The following is a 13,249-nucleotide window of genomic DNA, read 5'->3' as shown; positions in this document are numbered from 1 at the left end:
TTCAATAAACCAACGAGTACTCCACTAGTAATGCTTCACCGAGTTGACATTCCCATTTAAAACCAACCTGTGAATACATATGCATGATTAACACTTAGTATAGCTCTTGTTTTGGAGTAGAATAGAAAAAAAACTTAATTGACGATAGACTGCAATGAATGCAATGATCATATAGTTTTTGTTAAAATTGATACGTATTCAGTCTATTAAGAAAGGTTTCTTGAATCTGAAATTACGATTTTCATCCAATATTCAATTTTTGAAAGACCACAACTTCGGCAATAATGCATAAAATCCATAAGGTTGAAGTTTGTCATATGATTGCAAATGCCGTATGAAGTTTTTGTTTTAACTCACTACAGCCAATAATTGGTAGCACATTCTTATAAACTCTTTTTGTGTAGTAATGTCTGCTTGTCTACACTTGAAATACATCCAAGGGTGAGTTGGGAATAGAAATATGGTCACTTAGGTCTTTTCCGACCGGCAGTAACACCCTTGCCAAAATGGATCGTCCATTAGGCTTGTAGGGATGTACAAGTACGCAGCCACGTCCGGTCAGATTAGGGACGTTTAATCCGATACCCTGGAGTTGAGAGATTGTCACGCTCTTTGCACGTTAAGAAACGTTGCAACAACTATTTTTGGGATCTGTAGATCGCCTGTTGCAAGGTCAAATCTCTTTCCCTATCCAAAATACGTGTAAGCTCTAAACGAATGTGAGAGCACAACATATTCAATGTTACGCCATCTATTTTAAATCCAGCGCATACTTTATTTATATTAAGCGCAGAAAATATAAATTTAAGTGGACAAATTAAATTTATTGGGCACACAATTATAATTTTTGGGAAAAAAAACAAAAAATTATTTGTACAAAATAATAATTTGTTCTTATAACATTTTTAAATTGAGTGCACACGATATTAATTTGTGCGCACAATAAAGTTATATTCTGCGCACAAAATATATATTGATGACAAAAAGTAATATGATGTGCGCACAATGTATATTTTTCCCCACACAGTGCTCCGTAACTTATAATGTTTACATTGATATAAGTACAATTTATAAGTGATGCGGAAATATTCAAATTACCGGATTATCTTACGTAACATAAGAGTCTTCTTATTTCCTCCCACTTGAAAGGAATCATACGCATATATATACAAACAAAGATGGGTGATGGAAGAAAAGGTAAATATATTGCAATCAATTTAGAATTTATACTCCAATGTTTTATGCATATTTAATATTGATGGCGATAATGTAAACATGTACACACATTTATAAGTATTCAATGTGTCAATAAGACTGGCACCAAGTGTTTTATGAAACACAATTAACAACTTTATTCAAATAAAACAACAAACAAATACACATTGTCGATCACTGGTGAGATTCTCTTGACGTTAGACAATAACATTTACATGTTACTGGGTGATGAAAGAAAAACAAGTATTCAGAGGACTTAAACCCCCTTTTTTTCTTTTTCATATAATTAGAATTTCTAATAGAGTGAAAAAAGAAAAAGCACAACTGTACATTAAATTTAAGCATAATGTACTTAGTTATACATTTCGTTTAGTACAGACAGAAAACAACTTCACGAACATTAAAACTTGATGATAGATAGTCAAAGACATAGTGCCGTTACCAAATGCGAGGTTGGCAAGCTTGAAGTCTTTCTTATTCTAATTAAAATTATCATGCTTTGTTTACACTCCTTGAATTGTTGACATACTTAACTTAACCACTTGCAGCACCTTCATATAGAGTTAAAAAAAAAAAAAAAAAGAAAGATGAGCACTGTGAATTTGTGCACAAAATTTTAAATTCTGAATAATATTTTTTATAAACTGTACCGGAATTAGAGAACCTACATGATAGTTACCCAACAGAAAAATACAATTTCAATTCAATATTGGAGACTTCAATGATAAAAAAAAAATGATACATGCATATACATTTGTGACCGTTTTATGTATGTGTGAGACCCCCTTTGGTTAACTTTGGAATTGTTAAGTGCAATGTGGACTTCATTTTAGTTGTTTTCCCAATTTTAACCGCAAGTATTCTGTTTCTAATTTTATTGAGTGAAATCATGTCTTAAACATATTGAAACATAATTATGACAAAATTTAACATGGACGATTTTGAATATTTTGAGACTGCTTATTTTCAACTTACAGTATAAAATAAAGAGATGTGGTATGACTGTGTAGGAGATAACTGTCCAACAGAAGCAAAATAAAGTGGAATTAAGCTACTAGGTTCACCGTACGACCTTCAACAATAAGCAAAACCAATATAGTCAGCAATTCAAACGAAAAAAAAAAACACCAGCTTAATTTATGACAATAAAACAAGAAAAAAAAATATCACAGACATTAACAACGAAAACCACTGAATTACAAGCTCGTCTCTATGGACAGGGACCTATAGACTTAATAATATTTTGATTTTTGATTTTTGGTGTTTTAACGCCACTTTTAAGTACCGCATTTTGGGCTTTTTCGTGGCGGCCAGTTTTTATTGGTGGAGAAAGCCGGAGTGCCCGGAGAAAACCACTGACCTTCGATAGGAAAACTGACAATTCTAGTCAATTAAGATTGGAGTCGAGTGCACCCGCACTAGCGGGGTTCGAACTCACAACCTCAGTGTTGACTGGCTAGTGATTACCGTAGTAACTAATTACACCACTCGGCCACCGAGGCCCCGACTTAATAATATATATTATATTTGAATGTCAATGTAGTTAATTAGGTCACCAACAATCATATGTCTCTTCATCTTGGCGACAAAATGTTTTCCTTAGTTGGTAAATACCACACATTAGTCTCGTACATGTATTTCTTAAATCGTAGAATGTGTTTTGTTAACGTTTATATTATTTAAATATCTTTCTTATAAATTAATTCCAGGTTTCAATTACATGTATACTGGATGCTTTAATAGAAATATAAGTATGTTGGGGCTTCGTCGATACTATGAAAAACCTCAATTGTATATGTCTCCATTTGCTTGTATAAGATATTGCAGAAAAAGAGAGCAGAGTCAATTTGTTGGGATAACGGTAAGCACTCACAGATTTTTTTTTTTTAAATATTTTGGCCTCGAGCGTCACCAAATTAAAGAGACATTAATTGTCGAAACGCGCATCGGGTGCAGTCAAATTGGTACTTTAATGCTATTTCTGCCACAAGGTCAATATTTATGGTTATGTACTGTAAGTCAGCGAGGGTAATCACCAGCCCAGTTGGTAGTTGTTCGTTTCTGGCATGAACATACATATATTGTTTTATTGATATTTTGTTGTTCTAAAATGTTGCCAATCATTTGAAATTAAAAACTAACTAGTGCACAGTTTTAACTCCTTGTACATCACTTTTGACTCACCACAGATACAATTTGATGAGTCCGAAGTGATGTTACGCTCAACAGACACACTTTTAGCATACATACGAAACAATAGTAAGGAGATATTTCAATTGCTTTAAGTTCAAAATTAGTAATAAAAAAAGTATATTAACATGATTAAGTAATTTTCAAATATAATCGTTTTACAAAATGAACAGAAATGCATAATTTATACTTCATTAGTTAATATATGATTACATATACAGAGTGGTAACGTCTGCAGTTGTGGTTATAATCGATACATCGTTGATGCCAATGGACCTTTCAAAGTAAATGACACAGAGTGTGATATGAATTGTTATGGCCACGAAGTTGAAAAGTGTGGTGGTAATTCGACGTTTTCCATCTATGATATTGTAGCAAGTAAGCAGACATTAGTCTTGTGTGAAATTATATTACATCCAAAATGTAAGAAACAAAAACAAACAGGGGCACATTTTTGAATTTAGTTAATAGTAATTCGCATGTAAAAATAAAACTAAAAAAATCCCAAATGACTCACCTGGGACTCTCAAATTTTATTTTTTTTTATTTTTGGGACTTTTATCGCTGACTATGCGGTATGGGTTTTGCTCATTGCTGAAGGCCGTACGGTGCCATATAGATGTTAACTTCTATTTCATTTGGTCGCTGTTGGAGAGTTTTCTCATTGGTAATCATACTTTATCTTCCTATTTTTATATTAAAAGTCCACTGTAAGTACAAATTGAAGACCAAGGTCAAACATTCGAAAAGTAAATGAGAGGAAATTTCATGACACAATTAATTTATTAAAAGAAAGTATCACTTTTATAACTGTTTTTGTCCAAACAAACATGTGTATAATGTCTTTTAAATGTCAAAAAACAGAGTAAATAGCTCACCTTATATAGTGTGTTGACCCACGAGTCAAATGTATTTAATACAATAAAAAAAGGATCCCTTCTACCTTTTAGGTTGAAATTCAATATACATATTAAACGTACCTATGCATATTCCGGATCTTTTCTTTTGGTAAGTGTGAGGTTTTATTGTATGCAATTAGTTTCACTTGGTAACTGCATCCATGGCATGCAATTAAATGAATCAGACCATATACAAATGTGCTTCACCTTACCTATAATAAGAATTCGATTAGAATGAATATGATAGATGTTCTGTTTCTAAAGTTGACAATTTTCCAATTATGAATTTTGAGATTTTTTTCCCCACCCCTTTATCATTTATATGCAAGTTATGTCCGATTGAAAATTGAAATCAGAAAGAAAATACATTAAACACTTGATAAACACTTTTTAGGCGTCAGCGTCCGCATACAACAGGTAACAAACTATAAATTGTCTTAAAAAATATATTTATAGAAGTATATTCGACATCAATCCCGTAAAGCATACAGGACATGTGTTTACGCTTCAAATAAACAATTACTTCATTGTGGTTGGTCAACTTAGCAATTATGTGTCATTATACTTGAAATGAACAATAATCTGTGTTAAGTATGCCATTTTTAATATTAAAGACACTACAAGATCATCAATGCCACAATATAGTATATTCGACATCAATCCCGTAAAGCATACAGGACATGTGTTTACGCTTCAAATAAACAATTACTTCATTGTGGTTGGTCAACTTAGCAATTATGTGTCATTATACTTGAAATGAACAATAATCTGTGTTAAGTATGTCATTTTTAATATTAAAGACACTACAAGATCATCAATGCCACAACCAAGACAAATCACAACGCTTCCTGCTAGAATGAATACTGCGAATGAAGGTATTACAGAAAACCGACTACAAAACGATGAGTATCGTATGCAATGGTAGTCATGATAGTGTGATGAAAACTATTGGGTTTTTTTCAGTCAGTTCAGTTGTCATATTTCAAATTTATCATTTTGTAGTGACTTTTTGAATATAGTGGTATATTAAGAAATAATGTTTAAACAAGATAAATATACTGTTCTATTTGGAATCAGTTTAAAATAAATAAAGCTTTGATGAATTGAATTGAATAAAAAAAACTTAGAAAAAATGCCTTTTACAAAGTCATTTATGATGATTAGTAATGTGTATATGTGTGCAATTTTAATACACGTGTAAAAAAAATTAAATGTATATGTAAAAGCGAAAAGAAACTAAAACCATGTTTTGTAGGTATCATTGCTGGTGTTTCAGTCGGCCTGACTTTATTAGTAATATTGGCAATATTGATCGTATTGATTATAAAAAGGTAAACGAAATAAATGTTTGAACTAAAATTTGACTTTTATGTTAACGTGTTTATGTACATTCACTTATATCCTTTAGTCATAATGTAAAATATAACAAAGAACACATTTAAAACAATAAATCTTATTCGATGATCTCACATTCCAAGAGGACGGGATTAGTCATTTATCAGTTTGTTTATGCTTGTTTGATTCGTTTATGGTATTCAATATCTTTAAATTAACTATCTTTTTTGTTTTTGTTTTTTTCCAAAAGAAGCCGTTAAAAATGTGATGTTGCATGTTGACCTCAAAAGATAATTAGTTTTACTATGCAAAAAAAGGAAACCCAACAAAACCAGGATAATCAAATGAATTGCTCTCATTTTTTCTGTTTTAAGAATTGGACTGGAGTGAGTTCATACCGTCTACTCCTAATGCGAAGGTGATAGAATAACACTGCGTGTCAATAGGATTAAATTTGAAGATCCTCTCGCTTGATCGCAGACTTTAAAGCAATACGTTGGATTATTAAATAACATAATTTAAAACTCAATAATTTTTTAAAAAAATGCAAATATTTAATTCAACATGTTTGTTTGATTGATTGATTGTTTGTTGCTTTACGTCTAGTGGAAAATAGTTCATGCATTTTCAAGACGACTTCAACATTTGAAAAAAACTAGAACATATAAAAAGTAATTCCCAAATTAAACGTCGAAGAAGAACAGATATTAACAAAAAAACATTGATGCGAGAAATGAATATGCATAACTCTAATACATTTGCTGTAGTTTGATACGCGAGTCTTTTTATTAATGTGATGGATTTTAATAAACGAAATGTTTTAATCACTTCTATTGGTTTTATTTTAGGCCTCCAATTTAATAATTGCATTTTATTTTGATGTTGAAGGTCTAGGTCAAATGCAAAAATATGTTTGCAATCTTGTTCAAACACAAATGAGTCGGCGAGATATGACAACATTCCACAATCCACACAGGGTGTTACCAGTCCATATGCATCACTAACAATTGCCAATGATTGTCAGACCTATGATGATCTAATGCCCACAGGAGGAATATATGAAAATACCACAACAATGTCGACAAACTATAAACAATCGACACAAGACAAAAAACACAAGAAAAGAAGGAAGAAAAAGACCAACAAGATGATTTAATCAAATCAGTTACGTTTTGTGCTTCAACGGTAGTGACCAGCAGATGCTACCTTTCCACGGATATTCGAATCTCACATTTTCAATTATTATATGCTGAAATGATGATCATACATTTTGTAATTTCCACACTTAATTGATTTAATAAATTTGCAAACAACACATATGATTTTCTATATGACACATAGCAATACATCTCAAACATTTCGAGCAAAATATTTAAAATTTGTTTTGATATTCTACTCCACGCTTCATACAGTAACAAAAGTGCAGAAGTACTAAATCCTCAGGGGAAACAAAATTTAAAACGAAATTGATAATTTGTTTTCCCATATCTTCTTTAACAAGTTATCTTTAATAATTAAAATAACAAAAAACAACCATGACCACTACTGAGGTTCTTTGAATAGGCACATACAATGTTTCGGGCGTAATGTAGTACATAAAGATCTCAACTCTCGTAATTTTAATCTTTAAGTTTCTAGACCAACAAAAGTTACATAAAAGAATATGCAACAACAATTGATACAGGAAAAATCACTTAACTCCTTCTACAGATATACATGATGTCACAAAAACACAAATACAAACAAAAAGATAATTACCAACACCCTTCGAGCTGTTCTTTTGGAATATATTTTATACCGCAACACGATCCTGTATAATGTCTACAGTAAACTTGTACTTATTGTATATATTTGATGTGTATGAAAGAAAGTGTGTAAATTAAATGTTTTTTATACGGAAATACGTTTGCTTGATTTGATTAATAATAAACAATGAATATCAAACTAAGCAAAGATATCATTTCAGAATTGTAGGTACATAATAGTCATTGTATAATAAACAACAACAACTTGATTAGTTGTTTGGCTGCTTATTTGTCATGGCAATTTAATTTTCAAACAAATTTAATAACAAATTGTCAACAATTTACAATAAGTTGACTATCAAACATTGACGGTTGTACCAGTCAGTGTATAACAATTGTCTCTGCTGGGTAAACCCAACAGTGATTTCGATAAATCAGTCATCTCAATAATCAATTAAGTCCAATCAAGTTCTGCCATGACGATTTTTTTTTATGATATTCTTATGTACATGGTAATAATGTATAATATGTATAATAATATTAAATCATGTGTTAAACAACCAACAGTCAGAATATTTCCCCTGTCTAACTGGTGTAAGACAGGGGGAAAATCTATCTCCCTTTCTCTTTTCAATTTTTTTAAATGACATAGAAAAATTCTTTATTGATTTAGGTGGATGTCCCCTTGAGATAGTTAAAGAAAAATGTTAAAATGAGTTAAATTAAATTATGAAACTGTTTGCCATACTGTACGCTGATGATACCGGCATAATGGCGGATTCTGCAGAAAGTATGCAAAACGCACTAAATATTTTCCAGAACTACTGTGAATTATGGAAACTGGAAGTTAATGTTACAAAAACAAAAAGCATGGTATTTAGTAAAGGCAAAGTGCGACGGAAATTCGAATTCAAATTACAAGGCAAAAATATAGAATTAGTCGATACCTACTCATATCTTGGCCTTATATTTAAATGTAATGGTACTTTTACGGAGGCGAAGAAAAAATTGGTTAATCAAGCACAAAAAGAATTATACAACTTGTACAAAAGTATAAGAAATCAAGCCCTCCCACTAGATTAACAGCTTAAAATGTTTGATGCCATGGTAGAGCCTATTCTTTTATATGGCTGTGAGATTTGGGGATACGAAAACCTGAAAATTTTAGAACAAATTCACTTAAATTTTTGTAAACGTATTCTAAGAGTAAGATCTTCAACGCCTAACTATATGGTATATGGAGAATTAGGCAGATTTCCATTAGAAATAAAAGTTAAAATAAGAATGACATCATTTTGTAGAAGAATAATGCATGGTGACAAATTAAGTAGTAATATGTATAGATTATTATTAAGTTTAATGCAAAATAGCGGTCAATCATTCAAATGGCTGAACTTCATAGAATCAATATTTAATGATACAGGACTAGGATATGTGTTTGTCAATCAAGATAGTGCTGACTACAAGCATCTGATAAAACAGGTTTTACAAGACCAATATATACAAAAATGGCATCAAGATGTCCAATTATCTTCCCGAGGTGTATTTTATTCTAGTTATAAAAACTGTTTTGGTTTTGAAAATTATCTTATAAAAATACCGGAAATTGCAAGAATCTGGATGACAAAATTAAGAATGTCTAATATAAAAATTCCCATTGAAACTGGGCGTTGGTACACTATTCCGGCGGAGGACCGAAAATGTCACATATGTAAAGAGAGTGTAGGAGACGAATTTCACTATCTTTTTATATGCAAGTCTCCTCAACTTAGTCCAGCGGATATCAGAATAATTGATCACTTTATGGTAAAAGCATGAAACTTAGCATAGTGAAAGATTAAGGGGTATAGACAAAATTCAGATATGGAGCCACGAAAAAAAATCCAATATGGCCGCCAAATACAAGATGGCCGACATTAGTATGACATAATTCACTTGATAAAGTCTTCCAATTTTAATGAGTTCAAAAGATGTCACAAACTTCAGGAAATACAATTAAGATATGTCAATTATTACTTTTTTAAACCTTATAATACAGAAATCATCAAAATGGCGTCCAAATTCAAAATGGCGCGTCAAAATGTCTAAGTTTGACAGTATTCGTATATGTACACCATCATTGTGTGATAGAAAGTTACCAAATCCGTGAAACTGATCATTTGATATCGACAAAGGCCTATAATGTATCATTAATGCCTGTGTGCAAAGATAATATTTTCAAAATGGCGGCAATATTCAAAATGGCGCCGTTTAACAAGTCAAAATTTGACGTTTGTTTTTAAATATGGTATAAAAATTATTAAAAAATAATGGATCATTTATTTTGATACAAGCACGTAAATACAAACATATTATTATTTAATTTAACAGGTGACATTAACTTTGAAATAAAAATGGCCGATACAGTTCAAAATGGCGTCTTTGACGAGTTCTTATTTTTAACAGTTACAGGTTATGACCTTAGAAAATTTCACAATTGTCCTGAAATGAAAAAAAAACATGCAGTATTGAATCAGTGCAAAGAGTATTTCTTTTTTAGAAATGAGATAAGAAATTAAAAAATACTCACAAGTAACTATTTAACATAACAACAGATTAAAATTACAATTAAAATATGATCAAAATGCAGGAAAATCAAAAGAAAGCACAGTCACAATCAGTTTCTCTTTCACAGTCCCGTGAGCAGTTGCTTAATGCTGCTTTTAAGAATTTACATGCTCCTCGACATCCTTTCTTACATCCACAGTGGATGAGCTCTTGGCATGATATTGTAGCTTCAGCAAGCACAGACCAGAATGGTACCCAAGTACCATCAAGTTTTTGCCAACCAAATAAATCTGGTGATGGCATACTTGAATTTGCAACTAAACAATTGCCCCAAATAACACTACCTTGGTAAGCTGAACGTTTTGTATATTCAATGAAGAAGTGAATCTCGTGTTTGAGGAATACTGTCAATTGTTCTTGTCTTCTGCGTTAATAACTGTTTTCTTAACTCATTCACCATATTAGCTGTACTAGACCGATCATACAAAAGCACAACATATCGTTCTATTACTTTTAAAATTTCCACTTCATTTGGATTTTCAATAACCTGCAGAAATGCTTCTGACAACTCTTCATATACGGACCATGTGTCCCAAGCTTATTTCGTACCTTTCCCAGAAAAAGCTGAGACTGTGCCACAACCAATAACTGAATGGAACAGTGGAAAGACTTTCAATTTCAATGGTCCTAGAGCAAGGCACAATCCATGAATGGAAATATATAGGAAGTTCTTTCCAGTGCAAAAACCTATCCACAGCTGTTCAGCCATTTGAATTCCCCTTTTAATGCAGTTGGGAATGAGGACATATCAATTGAAAGTTCTCCTTCAACTAATGGGATATCTGGTTCGCTGAATCTTAGTACAGCTGGTGGAAGATTTGAATAACTCTCTGGTAAAAGAGACGCTCTCTTTGACTGGCATTTCAACATAGGTTTAGGTTGGTCACATGTTTGAACAACGCCTTGAACATCCTCTGAAATATGTTGGAATAAAGATATACCTGTACCATGGAATGAATCTTTTAACGAGATACTGCTTGAATTGTGATCAATGTTGTCTACAGCAGATGAAGTAAACACATTTTGTAGTGGATTGGTAGGGCAAACAATACCTTCTTGGACATAACGACGACAAGCATCATTGGCCTGGCCATGGAAGTAGAAATTTCTAACACTCGGTCGTAGGAGACAGACAGTCCAACTTTGAAGAAAGTATCTACTAGATCACGTTTGCTAGTCTTACATGGATCATGATTCCCAAATAAGCACAAACTGGAGGTTCATGATCTTTCATGTGACGGTTGGATAGTTTCTTTGTACAACTATACATCAGAAGATGTGCTATTGTTAATGTCGACTGAGAATATGAACGATCCTGAATGTTGGGTCAAAACTGAATCATGCTGACCAAAGTAAGCAATGACTTGGGTACAGAATTGGAAGCTTCCTGATATCCCTTTGGGAAGGTTCCTTAAAATTCTGAATTTGATGCAAAAATATCTTTACTCATTATCAAAGTCTTCTAAGCAGACTCTCTTCAATGCAGGACCAATTTCATCTTTGAAAGCAAGAATGTTTTTAAGACCTTGTTAGTAAGCATCTAAGTTAGGGAAATTACAATTCTGTGTTTTAGTCGTGTACTATTAACTCGAGATGAAACATCTGCACCTAGACATGTTATTCTTTCTGTATAAAGTTTACATAGATCTGACAACTTATGGTCTCATCGCATGACCTTGTTTCATTTATATAAGAGACTAGTTCTGAAAATGCAATACCATGGATTTGACTTTCCTTCTTAGATTCGACATTATCATTTTTCATTTCAATTCGAGATTCACGATTATATAAGGAAACAAAACATTTAGAGTCGTACTTTGCTTCCTGTGCAATTAGATCACCAGCACTTAATTTTGCAAGTAACAACGTGTCATTTAATTTTACTGCACATTCTCTCACATGTATATCTTGTCCACACGATGAGGACTCATGAAGGGCTTCTTGGCCATTTTCATTACAGAAAAAGCACACAGACGGGTTACTGGTGAACTGAACGGAAAAGCTATGTCTAGTTTTCTTTTTAGATGTGGTTGCTTTATTGTCTATTCTCTCATGTGAGGTTGGTTTTTCTGCTCTATCCAAGTTTGTCCTGTTCAGTTTTAAGTTGCAAGATTTGTGCCAACATGCCTTTTGGTCAATGAAAGACTGTGCTGTTCAAGATCCCTCATCTAAGTTTTCAATGCACACATTAATGCCTTCAGGCATCAATCGTAATTCATGAACCTTCTTAATATTGTCAGCTAGAGATTGATAACCAGCACCAACATTGAGATGTTTATAATCAAATGGCCATATACGTTTTTCATCTATTATTTCTTGGCATAGGATGCAATTTGCCCAATCAATATTATTTAATTTAGTCGGTTTGTCATATTCTACACTTGATACCCTGAACGTCTTTTCAGTAGCCATGTTGTAAGAAATATGATCGTAAATTAGTTTATATGTTCCTTGTGGATAACGTCTGTATGCCAGACGCGTGTTTCGTCTACAAAGGACGTATCAGTGACGCTTGAATTGAAAAAGTTAAAAAAACAAACAAAAAGTATGTAATTCAATATTTGATGACCTGAAATCCTGAAAGTTTTGCAAAGCACAAATATTTGTTGATTATTAATAGCTTTCTAGATATACACGATATAGTTTCTGATAATAAGACTTTTGACGGCCATTTCGAATTTGTCGGCCATTAAGGAATTATTTTTGATTGTTCCATTTTCAGAAAAGATTAATTAGCATCATAACTACCAATATGCAAAGTTTTGTGCTTTTATTATCAAATGATCATTTATACCATTTTTTTGGGGACTCTGCCTCATGACTGTTGGCGGCCATTTTGAATTTGTCGGCCATTATGGAATTATTTTGATTGTTCTATATTCATTAAAGATTAATAAGCACCATAACTAGCAATATGCAAAGTGTTGTGCTTTTATTTTCAAATGATAAATTATACCATATTTTTGGACTCTGCCTCATGACTGTTGGCGGCCATTTTGAAATTGGCGGCCATTATGGATTTTTTTTTATTGTTCCATATTCAGGAAAGATTGATAATCATCATAACTAGCAATATGCAAAGTTTTGTGCTTTTATTTTCAAATGTTAAATTATACTATATTTTTGGACTCTGCTTCAAGACTGTTGGCGGCCATTTTGAAATTGGCGGCCATTGTGGATTTTTTTTATGGCTCCATATTCAAAAATGTTTATCAACATCATAACTAACACTGTGCAAAGTTTCATGCTTTTACCATA

The 13,249-nt window shown here is 32.3% G+C and overlaps 1 protein-coding gene across 4 annotated transcripts; it reads left to right on the top strand.

The window, feature by feature from the left end:
- Window positions 1–1,066: 1,066 nt before the first annotated feature.
- LOC143044978 (uncharacterized) lies at window positions 1,067–6,954 on the top strand. Of its 4 annotated transcripts, none has more exons than XM_076217255.1 (6): window positions 1,067–1,197; window positions 2,925–3,076; window positions 3,627–3,783; window positions 5,105–5,179; window positions 5,560–5,635; window positions 6,528–6,954. In XM_076217255.1, exons 1-6 carry the CDS (start codon window positions 1,179–1,181, stop codon window positions 6,793–6,795), a joined length of 747 nt encoding a protein of 248 aa, XP_076073370.1. In that variant the 5' UTR covers window positions 1,067–1,178; the 3' UTR covers window positions 6,796–6,954. The 4 variants fall into 4 exon arrangements, with proteins under 4 accessions (XP_076073370.1, XP_076073373.1, XP_076073374.1 ...); XM_076217257.1 differs by lacking the exon at window positions 1,067–1,197 and adding an exon at window positions 1,606–1,667; XM_076217258.1 differs by lacking the exon at window positions 5,105–5,179.
- Window positions 6,955–13,249: the final 6,295 nt, after the last annotated feature.

This window comes from Mytilus galloprovincialis, chromosome 9 (assembly GCF_965363235.1).
Source record: "Mytilus galloprovincialis chromosome 9, xbMytGall1.hap1.1, whole genome shotgun sequence".
Classification (NCBI taxonomy): Eukaryota; Metazoa; Mollusca; class Bivalvia; order Mytilida; family Mytilidae; genus Mytilus; species Mytilus galloprovincialis.
Note: the sequence above shows the minus strand (reverse complement) of the source record. Positions and strands in the feature narration are given on the sequence as shown.